The following is an 18838-nucleotide window of genomic DNA, read 5'->3' on the forward strand; positions in this document are numbered from 1 at the left end:
TTGTTTTTGCAAAAAAAAATCGGGAAGACCACCCAATAATTAGCAACTTAAATGGAATTAATCGTTAGCGCTCCACAAATTATTTTACTTATGTTGTGTTTATATGATCTGTAAGTTTTATCGATTTAAAGTTCTTATTTTTGAAAAAATTTGGTTTCAACGTAAAATTTTTAAAAATTTAAATTTTGAAAAATATGCTTTTTTTCAAAATAACTTAAAAATTTTTAGAGATACCAAAAATCTCGAAAAACAAAAAAAGTCAGATTTGCTTTTCTGAATATCATGTATCTTTTTTTTTTCTGTTAGACAAAAATTGATTGAGATTTGGTGTTTCTAAATTTGCATACAGTCGTGATCAGTGACTCTTTCAACCCCTTTTAACTACAGCCCTCTCAATAATCAGGACAGGACTTTGGACCGATCAAACTTACAGATCATATAAACAATATATACACGAGTCAAGAAACTTGTAAAGTCGTAACGATTAAGTTCATTTAAGATACTAATTAGGGGGTGATTTTCTCGATTTTTTTACCAAAACCAAAAGGGACTAACTTTATTTTGAGCGTAACTTGTTTAATTTTGATGCTAGAATTTTTTTTATAAAACAAAAATGAAGCTTTTTTTAAACACTTTAAATAAGTTGTAATTAGTTTTTCCCCGAAATGTGCTTCATTTTTGGTTATTTCACGTTAAAGTATCCCATTTGGAATTTGACGAATATGAACCTACTTTTCATTAGCTATAACTCTGTTTCTACTAAGTGTAGAGACGTGATATATTCACCGTTTTTTTAAATATTTTATAGGCTGTATTTTTCCTAAGAATGTTTTTTTGACAAAATACTTACTATTTGAGTTATTTGCAAAAAACCGTCTAAAAGCGTGGTTATTTTGTTGAAAAAATGAACATATTCACTGCCAAATAAATCGAAAAGTATTGACTTAGCGAAAAAACTATCAATTTGACATGGCACCAGACTGGGGCATACACCTTCATCACATACATAGCTAAAGCTTTCAGATTATTTGAAGGATTCTCGGTTGCAACATATATCCAAGGAAGGCGATTGGCAAACGTAAGCCATCGTTGATGAGCTAATTTCCCAGGGGTTTTAAAAGAAAAATCAGAAGGACATACACCACTGGAGATTGCTTTGCACATTATAAGTAAATATTTTTGATCTGTGCTTAGATCACCCTTAATCTCGAGAATTGGGAGGTTGTTTTGTATGGGAGCGAAATTAACCACAGGAAGCTGGTTACAGGTTTCAAGTTCTTTGCCTAAAAGCCCTCCAAATTCATTAGGGCCTTTAGTCTTTCCATCCATTGTGCAAAACAAATGACGCAAACGCAATTCATTGGTATAGAACAAATAAATCAGCCACTTCAGCAGCTTATTTAGGTTTTTTTCTATTAAAGTAGTTACACCATTGTTAACACCGGTGTTAGTGGCAGTTCCATTACATCCGACAGCTGTTATATTGGAAATGTTCAAAGGATTGTCACCTTGAAAATGCTCCGTTATGATATCTTTTATGCTTCACCTATTCCGGAAGCAGGGGTTATATGCTCTAGGAAGGTTGATCCAGGTTCGTCTACTATTGAAATGTGCTCTTCTACTATAGTTAGAATGTTAAATTATATCAAGGAATGAAATAGATATTTTACTATTAAATATTTGTTTAAATGTGGAATTCAAGTTCAAACTTTGCCAGTTTTAGTAAAAATAAATATTGGATTGTTGTAAGTTAAAACTAAAATTATCTTGAAGGAGTAGTTTTAGAGTGTGCATTTATCGTTGAAAATAGGAATTAAGATATTACAATAACTATTGTTCACCAAACCAACGTCCTAAAAATTCGCAAAATTTAACTAAAAATTCTAACTTTCAACCCTTTTGCGGCACCTCTAAAAATATTTTGTTTGGAAAAATATTTTATTTGTGGCTTAACAATGGCTATAGGCAACTTTCTGTCACTATTACACATTGAAATTATAAACATATTTTTTTCATTCCACCCCATTGTACATGACCTGGACCACGGACATTAACACTGCAGGGCTTCATTTTGTAACTGTTCTGTAATTGAGAATATTCTACTATCATTCTGTTTCATATTTCCTCTGTTCTTATTCTATTCTAGCTGGTGATTTGTAGACATCTTCTCATAAAGTCCAATTCAACTGTCCGTATTGTTGTTGTCATTGGCCATACTTCCGCTCTACAAAATAATATATAGGGTAATATTGAGCACAATGCTTTGGAAGATCCCATTTTTTATTTACTTTGGTTAAAGTGTAGTTCCATTTAATTTTATGAAGTGCTTTCGTGATTTGGTTAACGCGTGCTATTTTCATTTCTATATCTTTCACAAAAGTACCATCTTGGCTTATCACTGACCCTAAATACTTAGTATCCAGATGCTGTGTGTTAGGTAAATTCTCTTTGATTTCATATGCTCCCAAATAATCAATTAGCTGCTAGTGCTATGGAGATTATTTATTAGCGAGAAGCAGTTTGTGCGTATACGTAAAGATTTTTCATCTTGTACTTTATGTATCTGACCAAAAATATGAACTCGTTTCATTGGGTTATTTTTAGCATTTCACTGCTAGTCTAAATTAAAAATCAAATCACAACGTAAATAGTCCAGGAACCGAAGCTTTTCACCTCGCAATTTTTACAGAATGGATCGATTTGCTTGAAAATTTGAGAATAAGTAGTGGATAGTCCAATACCTCTTTTTAAATATTTAAAAAAAATCTTTTAGTAATATTTTAATATTTTTAAATATTAATAATAATGCTATTAGGATTGAAAACTATTTCATCTTTCAATTGTCATATGACGCTAGTCACCTAGTCCATTCACGTCAGTTGCGGTGTGGGGGATAAACTCTTGGTATTGATCACTTGAGTTATGGATAAGCAGGCCTACGTTCTCTCCGATGAGACTCCAACAAGAGTCGAAAATCGTCGATTCAGAGGGCTGGACTGCTCTCCGTATTTTAAGTGAAAAATAAGATTGTTTTGCCTTCGCATTGCAACTGAATAAAAATGGAATTTTTATTTTATTTTTATATTGGTCGTTACTTCTTTGAGTAGCTTAGGTCCATTTTCTGTTGGAATTTACCAGCTGAACAGACATTGTCGTGAATTGTAAGTTTTTTGAATTCCCTCTTATCTTCTTCGCTTCAGTATCCATCTGGCTGGCAAATTTTAGAAGTCATGGAGGTGTTATCAAGAAAATGGATCAATAAGTTTTCAATTTAAAAATCTTTTGTAATATTTTAATATTTTTAAATAATAATAATAATGCTATTAGGATTGAAAACTCATCTTAATGTTCTATACATTTTTTGATAAAATTAATAGTTTTCGATTTATTAGCTATCGAAAGTGTTAGTTTTCTATAAAAAAAAGTTTTTCGATATTTTACTCATTTATGATTTACTCAATTTTTGCCGTAGAAAAATTTTTTTCAAACCAACTTCTTGAGAACTAAATAAACTACAATTTCATATTAAAAAAATTTTTCGTATCTCTGATGCTAATCTATTTATTCTGAAGAAAATAGCATTCTTACCAAACAACAAAAATTCGTTATTCGTTTTTAACCCCAGTTTTTTTAAAACTAATCATTATACGCCAGTCAAACTTCTGGAATCTATTAATAATGCATAAATAAAGAAGAATGAATAAAGCCAATGACTAAAAACACCGCTAACTTACATTATTATGATTCCAATTGGATTTCTCCTTTTTTTTTTCAAAAAAATATATTCATTTTTTAACCTTAACTTTTTAATTTTTTATCCAAGAAAGTTTTTTAAAAAAGAATTTTATAGGTTTTTATAGGATCTATAAGGCTATTAATATAAATCTTTTAAAAATCATCAGTCGCAAAAAGAGGTGACTTTGAAAAGATTTGTAAAGGTTGTTTTTGCATGTTATTAAAAGTTTTAATTGTCAATAGCTCACTCAAATTTCGCCGTAAAAAAAGTTTTTCAAACCATTTTCTTGGAAATTAAATAGCTACAATTTTATATTTAAATATTTTTTCGTATCTCTGATACTTATCTTTCTATTATGAAGAAAATGGATTTTTTTCCAAACTACAAATATTCGTTATTAGCTTTTAACTCCATTTTTTTTAAAACTAATCATTATAAGCCGGCCAACCTCTAGAACCTATTAATAATACATAAATAAAGAAGACCAAATAAGGTTAATGACTAATTTTAATTAGGGTGGTGAGTAGTTTTTCGCTGAAAAAAATAGGGACTGACATTCTTTTTATTATAAGTCACTTAATTTTTGAGCTACAGACTACTGTTTTATTTCAGGAGATATGTATTTTTAAATACTTTAAATTGGTTTAAATAAGTTATCCTCGAAAGATGCATAGTTTTCCCGTCTTTTGACTTTGAAACTACAATATTTAGCATTCGACGAAGAAGAGCTAACATAATATAATAACTAATAAAGTAGAGCTCGATTACTATTGGCCTTAAAGAAAATTAAAAAACGGTTTTGTTTATTTTTTTAAAAGGTACATTTTTGTTAAGTAAAGTTCTTTTGATAAAACGAAAACTTTTTGAGTTATTAGCAGGAAACTGATTAAAAACATTGATTTTTTCGATATAAAACTAAGACTTTCGATAGCGAATAAATCGAAAACTATTAACTTTATCAAAAAAATGTATAGAACGTTTCTTGCTTAGAATGAATGTTTTTACCAACTTTGGCGGTCCAGATAAAATAAAAAATTTCCACCCCTGACATGGGGTGGCAACCATCCCCATGGTAAAAGCGCCTTTCGGCCTCATATAGATTTTGATCCTTGGATTATTCACTACTTATTCTCAAATTTTCAAGAAAATCTATCCATTCTGTAAAATTTGCGAGGTTTTGTCCTATTTTAAGCTTCATTACTTGGACTAAAATGTTAAAAAAATAATCATGTTAAAAAGATAATCATTAATAGTCCAGGGCGCATCTGTTTTGAGATGGACGTTGAGAGGTGACTTAAATTTTTTTGCAGAAATTGCTTGAAAATTAACCAAATAATAATATTTGAGTTATCCTCCCTCTCAAAAAGGTCCGGAACATTGTTTAAATAATCAAAATGTCAAAAAATTAAGGAAAAATTCGATTTTTTGCTTCGTTTTTTGATTATAACTTTAAAAGTGTTCATTTTCGAGAAAAGTTGTACTGACATAAAAGTTGCGTAATTAAATTTGCTACAATATAGAATTAGTTAAAAATTTAGAACATAGTCACCCTAGTTGCAAAATAGCAATAATTGCGAAAAGACCATACAAAAACAAGTATTCGCATTTTACGTTTTTCAACCATTTATGCTACACTTAGGACCTTCATGTTTCATCCAAAAAAACTTTATGATACAGTAAAACAATACTGTAAATTCCATTAAGATCGGTTCAATAGATTTTGCAAAATAAATTTTGCAATCCAGCTAGAGCAAAAATAAAATCATTTCTTCAAAATGTTACAGGACTGAAAATAAAGCAGATAGCAAGTTGAACTTCTTTTTACTTATAGAAGTGTACTGCAACTTTCATTTGCAATTTGCAAAATTAAAATCGATTAATTACCACGGCGTCAGGAAATTTTTTAAATAAACAATAATTTTTGGTGCTACGCGCATGAGAGCGGTGTTCGCTTCACACAAGTGGATTTCCACCAAAATTTCTTTCAATGTTTATCTAATATATTATTTTCTTACTCTATATTTTGTTGTATTTTAATATTTTAATTCCACAAAAATCAAACTAATTTTATTATTGTTTGTGAAATATTGTTTAAACAATTGCATATGTTTAAAAATAATGAACTTTTATGTTTTAAGTTAAAATATATGAACAAAGAAAGTTTTTGCTAATAAAAGTGTTATTTCAAAGGATAGAGTATGTGTTTTTATTTTGCAATAAACAAATTTATTTATTTATATCGAAATTTACTAAAAATTAAAATGTATCAATCATTATCAAAGGTCATTGGAATGCCCAATCAGAGCAAACTATCCGCTGTCCTGCGCGTAGCACCAATAATTAATGTTTATTTAAAAAAATTCCTGCCGCCGTGGTGTTAATCGATTTTAATTTTACAAAATTGCAAATGAAAGGTACAGTAGACTTCTATATGCAAAAAAAATTTCAACTTGCTATCTGCTTTATTTTCAGTCCTGTAACATTTTGAACAAATGAATTTTTTTTACGAAAGCTGGATTGCAAAATTTATTTTGCAAAATTTATTGAACTGATCTTAATGAAATTGACAGTATTGTTTTACTGTATCATAAAGTTTTTCTGGGTAAAATATGAGGGTCATAAGTGTAACATAAATGGTTGAAAAACGTAAAATGCGAATACTTGTTTTTGTATAGTTTTTTCGCAATTATTGCTATTTTGCAACAAGGGTGACTGTTTTTTAAATTTTTAACCAATTCTATTTTGTAGGAAATGTAATTACGCAACTTTTATGTTAGTACAACTTTTCTCGGAAATTAATACTTTTAAAGTTATAATCAAAAAACCAAGAAAAAAATCGAATTTTTCCTTAATTTTCTGACATTTTGATTATTTAAACAATGTTCCGGACCTTTTTGAGAGGGAGGATAACTTAAATATTATTACTTGATATATTTTCAAGCAATTTCTGCAAAAAAATTTGAGTCACCTCTCAACGTCCAAATGTACTATTATTTTTACAGATGCGTCCTGGTCTATAAATCCTTATACGATAGAACCAAATTATTTGTTTTAACTAAAATTCATTCTTAGAAGAAAAACAATTGTTAACATCTGTTTTATTTTTCTACTTCTTTAAGTGCCGTCTTCCAATCGGAGGTTGGATAATATCCATGGTAATGATATTATCATCACCACTATCTTTACTCAACCAACCGCTACTTTGAAGAGTTCTATAGAACTACACTTAAACCAGTTCCTTAAGTTCTTCAACCAGAACACTCTCCATCTTCCTATACTCATTCCTCCTCTGATTTTTCCCTGTATTATTAGTATTAACAGTTCATATCGCTGTTCCCTCATTACTTGTCCCAGATATTGTAACTTTGTTTTATTTAAAAATGATTATCCTTTCGTTTTTAATGACCAACAGGGACGAATAATGAAAAATAGAACTAAAAATTAAAAAACGAACAAAACTATTAAACGGTAAAAGTGGCACAATTTTAGTCCGTCAAACATTCAGTGCAAATATCCCTGAGATGATCCTTGTATGCAAATTTGTCACATCTTTGGCATGCCGTTCTTGTTGACATATTGAAAATTCGTGCACAAATACATCGTCCCACGTAATTTGTTGGAATATTAGGGGGAGGGGGTACGACTTCTTGAACTCCGAGCAGTACGCGAGCTCGTCGTCTAAGTTCTCTTAGCAGGGAAGGTATAGTTGATCCATATTCAATTTGCGGTTTGATTAGTTCCCATGCTAAGTTTTCAATTAAGTCGCTTCTTGAAACTTTTTCATTTATGGTATTAGCTTTATATACACAGCAGGCTACATATTAGCTTTATATATACAACTAAAAACTAGAACGCGTTAAGTCGCGCGGTCTACAGTTGTAGACCAGTGCTTTTTGAATATTGGTAAAAAAATAATGCAAACAGATCGGCGGCGTTTAGCAAACTGAAGAGTAAGTTGGAAGTATTATTGACAGCTACTGAGCGGGATGGGGGCGTGTGGGCTTTCTGGAATTAGAGATTACTTAAAAGAGAGTGGTCTACGATTGTAGACCGCGCGACTAACGGAGGGTTAAGATGCTATAAGAGAATATCTTCAGATCAATGTTATTTTATAAGTTGTAAGGAGTATATTTTTTTTAAAAGACTAAGTTTTTCAACCTAATAAAAATATTTGTAAATTAAATATTATTAAAAGATTTTTAATTGAAAAACTTTATTGGCCCATTTCCTGGTGACAACCTCCAAGGCTTCTACAATATGCAAGCACATGGATGCTGCAGTGAAGACTAAGGGGAAGGAATTCTACACTATGCAATTCACAACCCCCGTCTGCAGCTTGGTAAAGTTCCAGCGGAAAATGGACCTAGTTACTCTATAGGAGTAATACTAATAAAAATAAAAATAAAAATAAAAATGTATACCATTTTTATTCATTCAGTTGCGGTGCGAAACCAAAATTGTCTTAATTTTTAATCAGATCAGAGAGTGCAGCCAGCACTCTTATCGACGATTTCACCTCTTTTTAGAGGTTCATCAGAGACTGCATAGGCTGCTTTTCTCTGGCCCAGGTAAAAATCTTCGACATATCCATCTCCCACCGCAACTGACGAGATGGTAGTAGGTGCCTAGCGGCATCTGCTAAATAAAAGACTAAGTTTTTCAACCTAATAAAAATATTTGTAAATTAAATATTTTTAAAAGATTTTTAATTGAAAAACTTTATTGGCCCATTTCCTGGTGAAAACCTCCAAGGCTTCTACAATATGCAAGCACATGGATGCTGCAGTGAAGACTAAGGGGAAGGAATTCTAGAAGCCTTGGAGGTTGTCACCAGGAAATGGGCCAATAAAGTTTTTCAATTAAAAATCTTTTAAAAATATTTAATTTACAAATATTTTTATTAGGTTGAAAAACTTAGTCTTTTATTTAGCAGATGCCGCTAGGCACCTACTACCATCTCGTCAGTTGCGGTGGGAGATGGATATGTCGAAGATTTTTACCTGGGCCAGAGAAAAGCAGCCTATGCAGTCTCTGATGAACCTCTAAAAAGAGGTGAAATCGTCGATAAGAGTGCTGGCTGCACTCTCTGATCTGAGTAAAATTTAAGACAGTTTTGGTTTCGCACCGCAACTGAATGAATAAAAATGGTATACATTTTTATTTTTATTTTTATTAGTATTACTCCTATAGAGTAACTAGGTCCATTTTCCGCTGGAACTTTACCACGCTGCAGACGGGGGTTGTGAATTGCATAGTGTAGAATTCCTTCCCCTTAGTCTTCACTGCAGCATCCATGTGCTTGCATATTGTAGAAGCCTTGGAGGTTGTCACCAGGAAATGGGCCAATAAAGTTTTTCAATTAAAAATCTTTTAAAAATATTTAATTTACAAATATTTTTATTAGGTTGAAAAACTTAGTCTTTTATTTAGCAGATGCCGCTAGGCACCTACTACCATCTCGTCAGTTGCGGTGGGAGATAGATATGTTGAAGATTTTTTACCTGGGCCAGAGAAAAGCAGCCTATGCAGTCTCTGATGAACCTCTAGAAAGAGGTGAAATCGTCGATAAGAGTGCTGGCTGCACTCTCTGATCTGAGTAAAAATTAAGACAGTTTTGGTTTCGCACCGCAACTGAATGAATAAAAATGGTATACATTTTTATTTTTATTTTTATTAGTATTACTCCTATAGAGTAACTAGGTCTATTTTCCGCTGGAACTTTACCACGCTGCAGACGGGGGTTGTGAATTGCATAGTGTAGAATTCCTTCCCCTTAGTCTTCACTGCAGCATCCATGTGCTTGCATATTGTAGAAGCCTTGGAGGTTGTCACCAGGAAATGGGCCAATAAAGTTTTTCAATTAAAAATCTTTTAAAAATATTTAATTTACAAATATTTGTATTAGGTTGAAAAACTTAGTCTTTTATTTAGCAGATGCCGCTAGGCACCTACTACCATCTCGTCAGTTGCGGTGGGAGATGGATATGTGGAAGATTTTTACCTGGGCCAGAGAAAAGCAGCCTATGCAGTCTCTGATGAACCGCTAAAAAGAGGTGAAATCGTCGATAAGAGTGCTGGCTGCACTCTCTGATCTGAGTAAAAATTAAGACAGTTTTGGTTTCGCACCGCAACTGAATGAATAAAAATGGTATACATTTTTATTTTTATTTATATTTTTTTTGTTTTTTTTTGTTTTTGTGGAAACCAGAGTTTACGATCGGTGTATCCTCCCTATACTTACGTATGATTCACAGACGTGGACACTCACCAAGGCCAATATGGATAAAATAGTAAAGGCACAAAGAGCGATAGAAAGGTCAATGTTCGGGGTGAGGCTTATAGACAAAAATCAAATAAATTGATTAGAAGCAAAACCAAAGTAAAAGACACTGGAGAACATGCTGCGAAATTAAAATGGAGCTTCGCAGGACACAATGCCCGACTGAAGGATAAAAGATGGAATCACGAAATACAACAATGGAGACCGTGGTTAGGAAGAAGAAGCAGAGGCGGGCCACAAATGAAATGGGCTGATGACATAAAGAAGTTTGGAGGACACAACTTGAATCAAGTGGCGGGAAATATAAAACACTGGATTGAATTGGGGGAGGCCTATGTCCAAATTTGGATTACTGAAGGCTGAAGAAGAAGAAGAAGGAGTATAAATATATAAAGTAAGGAACAAACAAATGTTCATACCATAATATCGACATACAGAGTGAATTTTATGTATGGAAACCCTCAATTATCTCGGAAACGGCTTGCACGATTTTTATATGTTTTGGTGTCTAAGGGTTTTTTAATGCGGTCGATCTTACAGTGGTAATTATATTGTCAAATCTTCCATTTTTCTGAAATCTAATGAAATTTTTTATTTCAAATAGGACAACCTGTATATTTTTTGCGTTTTGAAGTCCATAAGAAATACTGATTATTTTTTATGTTACATTCCCTATTCCTAGATGCCATATTTTCGGAGTTATTTTTATATTTATTTAAAAAGAAAATTTTAAAAAAATTATAAAAATCAATTTTTTCGGCCCGGGTAGATATTATTTTAACTTCCTTGGATCATTGCGAACAAAAAAAGTATTTTGCAATTTTTCTCTAAAATTATTCGTTTTCCAGTTATAAACATTTTAAAACTGAAAAAACGAAAATCACGATTTTCAATGTTCAAAAACACAAGTAAAAAATATACTTTTTGAAACTACAAAATGCATAAATTCAAGCCCAACCTTCTTCTATCAGCTCCATGTAAGAATTTTTGGAACATTTTATTATAAAACATTGTTTTTTAATTGTTAATGAAGCGCATATTATGAGAGGATGGGCGATCGGGCTGCATTAACAACTAAAAAACAATATTTTAAAATGAAATAAGCCCATACAACTTATCGGTGACTGATAAAATAAAGTTTGGTCTTGAATTTAGGTACTTCGTAGTTTCAAAACTAGTATCTTCTATTTGTGATTTTTAACCTTGAAAATCGTCATTTTTCAATTTTTTTTCGTTTTAAATTGTTTATAACTCGGAAACGATTAACTTTAGAGAAAAAATACAAAAGACCTTTTTTGTTCCTAATGATCCAGAGAACCAAAAATAATATCTACCCGGACCGAAAAAAAAAAGATTTTTATAATTTGTTGAAATTTTTTTTGGAATAAATGCAGCAATAATTCCGAAACTGTGGCATTTAGGTATAGGGACTATAACACGAAAACTAATAAATAGTTCTTACGGACTTAAACACTCAAAAAATATACAGGGTGTTCTATTTGAAATAAGAAAGTTCATTAGATTTCCAGAAAAAAGGAAGGTCTGGCAACAATGTAGTTACCACTATAATATCAGCGGCATTATAAAACCCTTACCCAGCAAAATTTATAAAATTCGTACAAGCTGTTTCAGTGATTATTGAAGCAAGCAAGCATAGTGATTTAACCCAGCCTGAGAGACTTGCTCACCCCTAGAGAATGACATTCGGGTGATACAATTCATTGGGGCGAGGAGGATTAACTCCCGTAAGCAGGAATCACTCCACCCCGCTTCAATGCTCCAGACCATCCACTTACCCCCCGATAGCACTCTGATGCGCTATAGGGGCTCTCAATCAGCAACGTGCTTATCATATGGGAGTCTTGGGTACACGGACTCCCATATGAAATCCTACCCCGATCAATGCAGGCCAGCGTGAGGCGCTCTATTCCCGCTATCTCTAGTGACTTATCTTCGATCTGTTTTGCTTGCTCGGGCGCCGATTATTTCATTCATAGGAGATTCTGACCAATAGAAAGCTACAGAAACCTAAATTAAATCGATAATTTTTGGTAATTTCCCATCGTTAATTATATTACGTCAGATGCCCTTCGTTGCTACGAAAAAATACATTCAGAGACATTAATGACAATTAAGGTTTTAAAAATTATAAAAGTGATGACTTTCAATTGTCAAATATTTATAAAAACTGTGTGTTTAATGGTACTTACATAAATAATTTACAATAAAATTTTGGTTTTGAACAGTTTTATTCATGAAATAATCGCAACAAATTGCACTCGATCTCTAAAATTATATATATGTATAATCTAAAATTAATATAGAATTTTAGAGCTCTTGTGCAATTACTACTGATAATTGATTATTTCCATACATAAAATTCATTCTGTATATTTTGTATAAGAAAAGTTGGTTTTAAAGTAACTTAAAAATTAAAAACTAAGATATAACTTAAAAAAACTTTCTACTAACCGTATTTCCGGCAACCGCATCAATGGTCCACCCAGAAAGTGTAAGATCTGAAGCATGAATCCCGACACAAAAATATACGCAGTTCAGGAGATAAATATTCCTCAAAACAGATCCCCCTGTAGTAGATATTACTACAAATCTAGGTTTAGTTACACCACCAGAACCCCCTTGCCCATCCCAATATTTCTCCCCTTGGGCGTTTATTATGTGTCCTAAAATCGAATATCGTATATCAGTTGAGATAAATATATTATTTTCTATGGATGCTATAGAGTGTGTAACTTCTCTCACTACGTACATACATTCCCCTGCACATATGTACATATATCCCTAAATTGAAATAAAATACATATATATATATATATATATATATATATATATACGTCTTCATATCAAGGCGAGATCCGACTAAATCGAGGACAACCCGAGATCCACCAATAGGAAATTAATTATTGGAGTATATTGCTCATAAGTATCTTTATAATTAACAGATTAATCATGGCACACTTAGAGGGGAAAAGATTTTTGTACTTAAATTTTTCTGATAAATTTACAGCGAAACGAGATCCGTCGCTGAAAAGTAAAGGGGAGGACTTATATACGAAATTTTAGATATTTACCGTTCAACGCGAGATCACACACTGATGCCAGCTCTAAAGAGTATTAGTCGAGCGGTTGGAGCTCGTGTTGTATTGTATATTTCCCACGATATAAAGATATATAATGGGCGTAACTTTTAAGTATCGCTTCTTTTGTGTCTTTAAAGTCTACGATTGACCTTTCAGAAAGTCCCTTAGTTTTATTACATACATAAGGGTGTGAAAAAAGAAAAAGAATACTTGACAAATAATAACCATTTAATAATGATAATTATTTGCAATACAATATTTTAAAACTATACATTAATATTCTTAAAAAACACTTACTACGAAACCAAAATGTAATTATTATATTCTTAAATAATACAAATTGTTACAAAATAATTATTTAAATGATTGCTTGTTTTAAAAATACATTACAAGAAAGTAACATTTTTTATAAATATTATTAAAGTTTAAAAAATAAAATAACTCAATATGTAATTATTATTTGATAGTTAAAAAATGATTTTAAGTAAAATGATTTAAAAGATAAAAAGAAACACACATAATTTTCAGGGTAAACTCCTAATTGCATGAAAATTTGGATTTAGATTCTACCCATCCCCCACTTCAAAGTTGAATTTGTTCCGTTGATTGCTTTTACTTGGAGGGTGAAAAAATATACGTTTAAAATAAGTCCGGAAACAGATCTGACTAAGTTTAAGCAACTTTTGTTCTATAGAGTTTTTTTAACTTAGGTACTAGGTTAATTTAGTAGTAGGTACTAGAGTCACTTGCGACTAAAAATATTTACTTTTCAACAAAAAAAAAACACGTTTTTCGGCGGTTTTTCGCAAATACTCAAAAAGTAAGTATTATATCGAAAAAATATTCTTGGAAAAAATGTAGCATATAAAAAAACGAAAAAATGGTATATTCTTAGTCTATAGAACCAGTAAAAGTAAATTTGTAGCTCATAAAAAAGACGATCTTATCCTTCAAATTCCAAATCAAATATTTTAACGTGATACATAGTACCAAAAAATGAAGCTCTTTTCGGGGAAAACCCATTAAAATTTTTTTAAAGTGTTAACAAAAAGCTTTATTTTATTTTATAAAAGTTATATACGGGTAGGAGAGACAACGGAACGAATTTTCGAACGTTTAAACAGACGACATCCCAGATTTACCAATTTCTGGACAATTGATCCAAAGGCTGGATTCTAACAACGAAACAGTTGTGGATTTTCAAGTTTTCAATGAGAGTTAGAATGAAAAAACATTAGTGACCTCGAGTATGATAGTTTGGAGAATTTGGCTGGTTATATCTGCCATAAATTGAAGGACTCCAGTATTCAATCCGAAGATGTTTCAACGTACACGTGGGTTGATCATTTGAGTAAGTGTGGTTTATGTAAACCATCACACACTCTCTTGTCATATATTAAGTAACTGGAGACAATTTTTCCTTCCACATGAATGGTGATTCCATTTTGGTAACTAAAAATTATTTAGACAACCTTATGTCCGAAAGTCTAACTGTAGACTGTTCTAACAAAGCGAACAAGTTATTTTTTAGGTCTCGGATGTACTTCCGAATTAAAGAATTAAGCAAGTCTCTTAACAACCTGACATTGCGTAAAAGAAAAATTATGAAAACTGCTACATAGTTGCTGTATGTACGTCTATTTCACATGCACAAAATTTAAATAAAGTGCATGGCATGAAAACTGTAAAACTTATTTTTGTCTTTTCCAAGCCTCTTACTTAAATCTGTCGAAATACATTATTTAAAAAGTAAAAAATTTTGTTTTTTTATCAATCCATTAAATTTATGGTTTTATTTTGGGGCTTTTCTTCTCCTTGGTAAAAATTATATTTACTAATGTGTAGGCCACTAATCAATTTTTGCCAACTAACGAAATATAATAATTTTAGTAGATATCGATTATATGAATATTTTTATTTTCCGGATACCAATATAATCAAGAAACTGGGAACTTTACAAATAACTGAAAATCAATTTAAATAAAAGTAAATAGTTTAATAATTTTCCTCTAAACTACAAAAATCACTTAGTTTCTTTTAGTCATAATTCATTCATTTGTACTATTCTCAAATTTCATTCGCGTTCGTATTACGAACGCATAGACGGGACTATGCTTTACTCTGTTGTTAACGTCATGCGCCAATCGGACGAGCTTACGTAACTAGAATATCAGGGTGTGCATATTTCCGGGTCCCGGTGAATTCGTATCTTTCGTATCTATTTTAATCCCCATCCTAATTACAGACCAACTGGCAACTCTGGTGCGCAGGTAATTTTTAGATAACCCATTAACTACCGGTGAATTGGTAACTTTCATTTTTTAAGTATTGTTGATAATCTAATATCGGTATTCCAAGTGAAACCGATGATGAAACGAAACGCAAAAGAGAAAACTTGGATGATTGTTTTAATAGAAGAAAAATTAAAAAACGGTCACCAAGCAAAGCAGGCAACGAAAACAAGGAAGACATGGAAAATGTTATGATTACAATAATGAAAGAGCTAATGAATAAAAACGATGAAATGCTTCAGGAAATAAAACAAATAAGGAAAGAATAACAACAAACCAATAAAGAGTTAATGGGTGTAAAAGCAGAGAAACAAAAACTAAAAAAAGAAGTAAAACAGCTACATGAATGAATGGAGCAACTGGAGAAATTTAGCAAAAAGAAAAGCTTGATCGTAACTGGGTTGAAAGTAGAAACAAATGATTATAAGAAATTAAAAGAAGAAATGGAAAATTTCAGAGCCCAAGAGTTGCAAATACAAATAAAACTAAGAAGTGCAAAAAAAATAGGAGAAACAGTATGCGCAATAGAAACAGAAGCCCTCACGGATAAAATGGAAATCCTAAACAAGAAACGTAAACTAAAACAGCATAAAGATCGTATCTATATAAACAACGATTGGACATCGAAAGAAAAAGAAATACAAAAGGAAATAACTAAAATAGCAAAGGACGAAAGAAGCAAAGGTAAGCAAATGAAAATCGGCTACAAGAAATTAATAGTAAATGGCAAAATCTAGATATGGGACGAAGAGAGAGAACAGCTGATAGAAAATTCAAAAAACTAATAAACGAAGAACAGCGGCTGAAATATGATATTGACATGGCAAAAAAAGACTCGGAAATGCAAACGGTTAACGAAAACAAAATAACGCACACAAAATAAAGAAAGAATCTCAATAAGAAGAAAAGAACAAAACCCATTAGAATGGGCTCTTGGAATATTAGAACCATGCTGGCAGCAGGTAAGATGCAAGAAATAGCTCTTGAAATGAAAAAATACCAACTAGAAATCCTAGCCGTACAGGAAATACGATGGAAGAAAGAAGGAAAAATTGAGAAGAAAAACTTTAGCATGTATTATTCGGGAGAAAACAAACAGGGAACGAATGGTACGGCATTTATGGTGAACAAAAAAATGAGGGAAAAACTGATACAATTCAAAGCAGTTAATGACAGGATATCTTACATAAGAAAATAAACAAGCCCACATCTCGATAGTCAATTGCTATGCACCCACCGAAGAAGCAAACCAAGAAGATAAAACAGAATTCTAAGACATCCTGGAAGAAACCTGTGAAAATATTCCGAGGAATGACATATTAATAATATTGGGTGATTTCAATGCAAAGATCGGAAAGGAGGACTATAATCGTAATGTAGCTGGCAAAGAAACCATTCATGAAACTACGAATGATAATGGAGGAGAAATCTGCAACCTAGCAGCAGCAACAAATACATATATAGTTAGTACTGGGCATAAACATAAAAAAGAAAACAAAATAACATGGATGATACCAGGAAGAATGGATGGAAACCAAATAAATCATACTCTAATTTCGAAAAAGTGGACACAAATAGTACAAGACGTAAGGTCATATAGAGGGGCAAATGGAGGCACTGACCACATATTGTTGATAGCAAAACTTAAGTTGAAAATAATCAAAGCAAATAATCATAAGGAAGGAAAAAGGAGGAAATGGAATATAGCCAATCTGAAAACGCAAGAAACAAAGCAACAATATACAGAACAACTGGAACAGAAATTGGGTCAGTACGAGCACATAGAAATAGAAGGAGAATGGAAAAACATAAAGAACAGCATAATAGAGACAGCACAACAAATAATAGGATTCCAAAAAAACAAAGAATCGAAAGAATGGTTTGATGAGGAATGTCACCAAAAAAGTCAACTGAAGCACCTCGCAAGAAACAAATGGCTACAAAGTGCCGAACAGGAACAACTGGACCAATATAGAAAAGAAAAACAAGAAGCATTGAAACTCTATAGAAGAAAGAAGAACACATGGATCTCTGAACAAATGCAAGAATTAGAAACGAATAATAAAGACAACAAGAAATTGTTCGAATAGATAAAACAACAACACAGTACCAAAAAATCTGTCACAAAAATAAACAAAAAAGATTGGGAAAAACATTTCACGGACCTATACAAAAACGACAATAAGGCATATTCAGAGGATGAGGATATAAGAGATAACAGAGATGAAGAGGAAGTCGCACCCACTTATCAGGAATTCATGGAGGTATTAAAACAACTAAAAGTAAACAAAACGCCAGGGCCAGATGAAATCAACAACGAACTGATCATCAACGGCGGAGAGGAGCTCACGAAGCGAATGCACAAGTTAATGGTTACAATTTGGAAGGACGAAAGCATGCCCATAGAATGGAAAAACGGACACATCGCACCAATCTTTAAGAAAGGAGATCCAACTAAGTGCTGCAACTACAGACCAATTATGCTACTAAATACAACGTATAAGATATTGACCACAATTATAAGAAACCGACTAAATCAATACACAGAAAAAATTATAGGACCATATCAACAGGGTTTTAGAACAATAGATCAAAGGAAGATCAACAATAGATGCAATACACGTACTGACACAAACAATTGAAAAAAGCTATGAACATGACATAGAATTACACATACTATTCATCGACTTCCAACAGGCCTTCAACAGCATATACAGACAACAATTATTAAAAGAAATGAAAAAAATGGAGATACCGGCAAAATTAATAAGACTAACTAGAATGACAATAAAAGACTCAACAGCAAAAGTTAAAACAAATGAGGGCGATACAAATTACATCAAAATAGAGCTTGAAGTAAGACAAGGAGACAGTCTGTCAACGACAAACCACACTATTTAATATCGCTCTAGAAGGAGTAATTAGGGACACAGGGCTGAAAAAGACAATTATTCAAAGCTCAACACAGATCATAGGATATGCAGATGAACTGGGACTGGTATCACGAGATAAAAAAAGACTAGAAGAGGCACTTTTAACCCTGGTAAGAGAAGCAAAGACGAGAGGACTAATAATCAATCAGAATAAAACAAAATATCTTATAAGCTCACGAGACAATGTAAACAGAATAGCAGAAATAAAGATAGGTGAAAATACATTCCAGAGAGTAGATTGCTTCAAATACCTGGGGGTGATGGTGGACGGCAAAAACGGAAGGAGTATAGAGATAAACGACAGAATTAAAGCAGGTAATAGAGTATATTGGAAATATCACCAACTACTCAAGGACAAAAACCTGAGCAAAAAAAACAAAATCAAAAATATACACAGCAGCAATCAGATCAGTGATAGCCTGTGGAGCAGAAGTAATGTGCCTTACGAAAAAAGACGAAGAAAAGTTAAAAATAATTGAGAGAAAAATTATAAGGAT

At 32.1% G+C, this 18838-nt stretch overlaps 2 protein-coding genes across 3 annotated transcripts in view; one reads left to right on the plus strand and one right to left on the minus strand.

Moving 5' to 3' along the window:
* Nucleotides 1–18838, plus strand: part of LOC126882338 (uncharacterized) — a 380011-nt gene that overhangs the window by 275517 nt on the left and 85656 nt on the right. The gene's annotated exons all lie outside the window — the stretch shown is intronic.
* LOC114342465 (polygalacturonase) overlaps nt 1–18838 on the minus strand; it is a 185819-nt gene that overhangs the window by 123055 nt on the left and 43926 nt on the right. Inside the window, exon 2 of the mRNA XM_050647211.1 lies at nt 12489–12700. Coding sequence (XP_050503168.1) covers nt 12489–12700 — 212 coding nt within the window. The remainder of the gene's footprint in view (nt 1–12488; nt 12701–18838) is intronic.

Source organism: Diabrotica virgifera, chromosome 3 (assembly GCF_917563875.1).
Source record: "Diabrotica virgifera virgifera chromosome 3, PGI_DIABVI_V3a".
In the NCBI taxonomy this organism is placed as follows: domain Eukaryota; kingdom Metazoa; phylum Arthropoda; class Insecta; order Coleoptera; family Chrysomelidae; genus Diabrotica; species Diabrotica virgifera.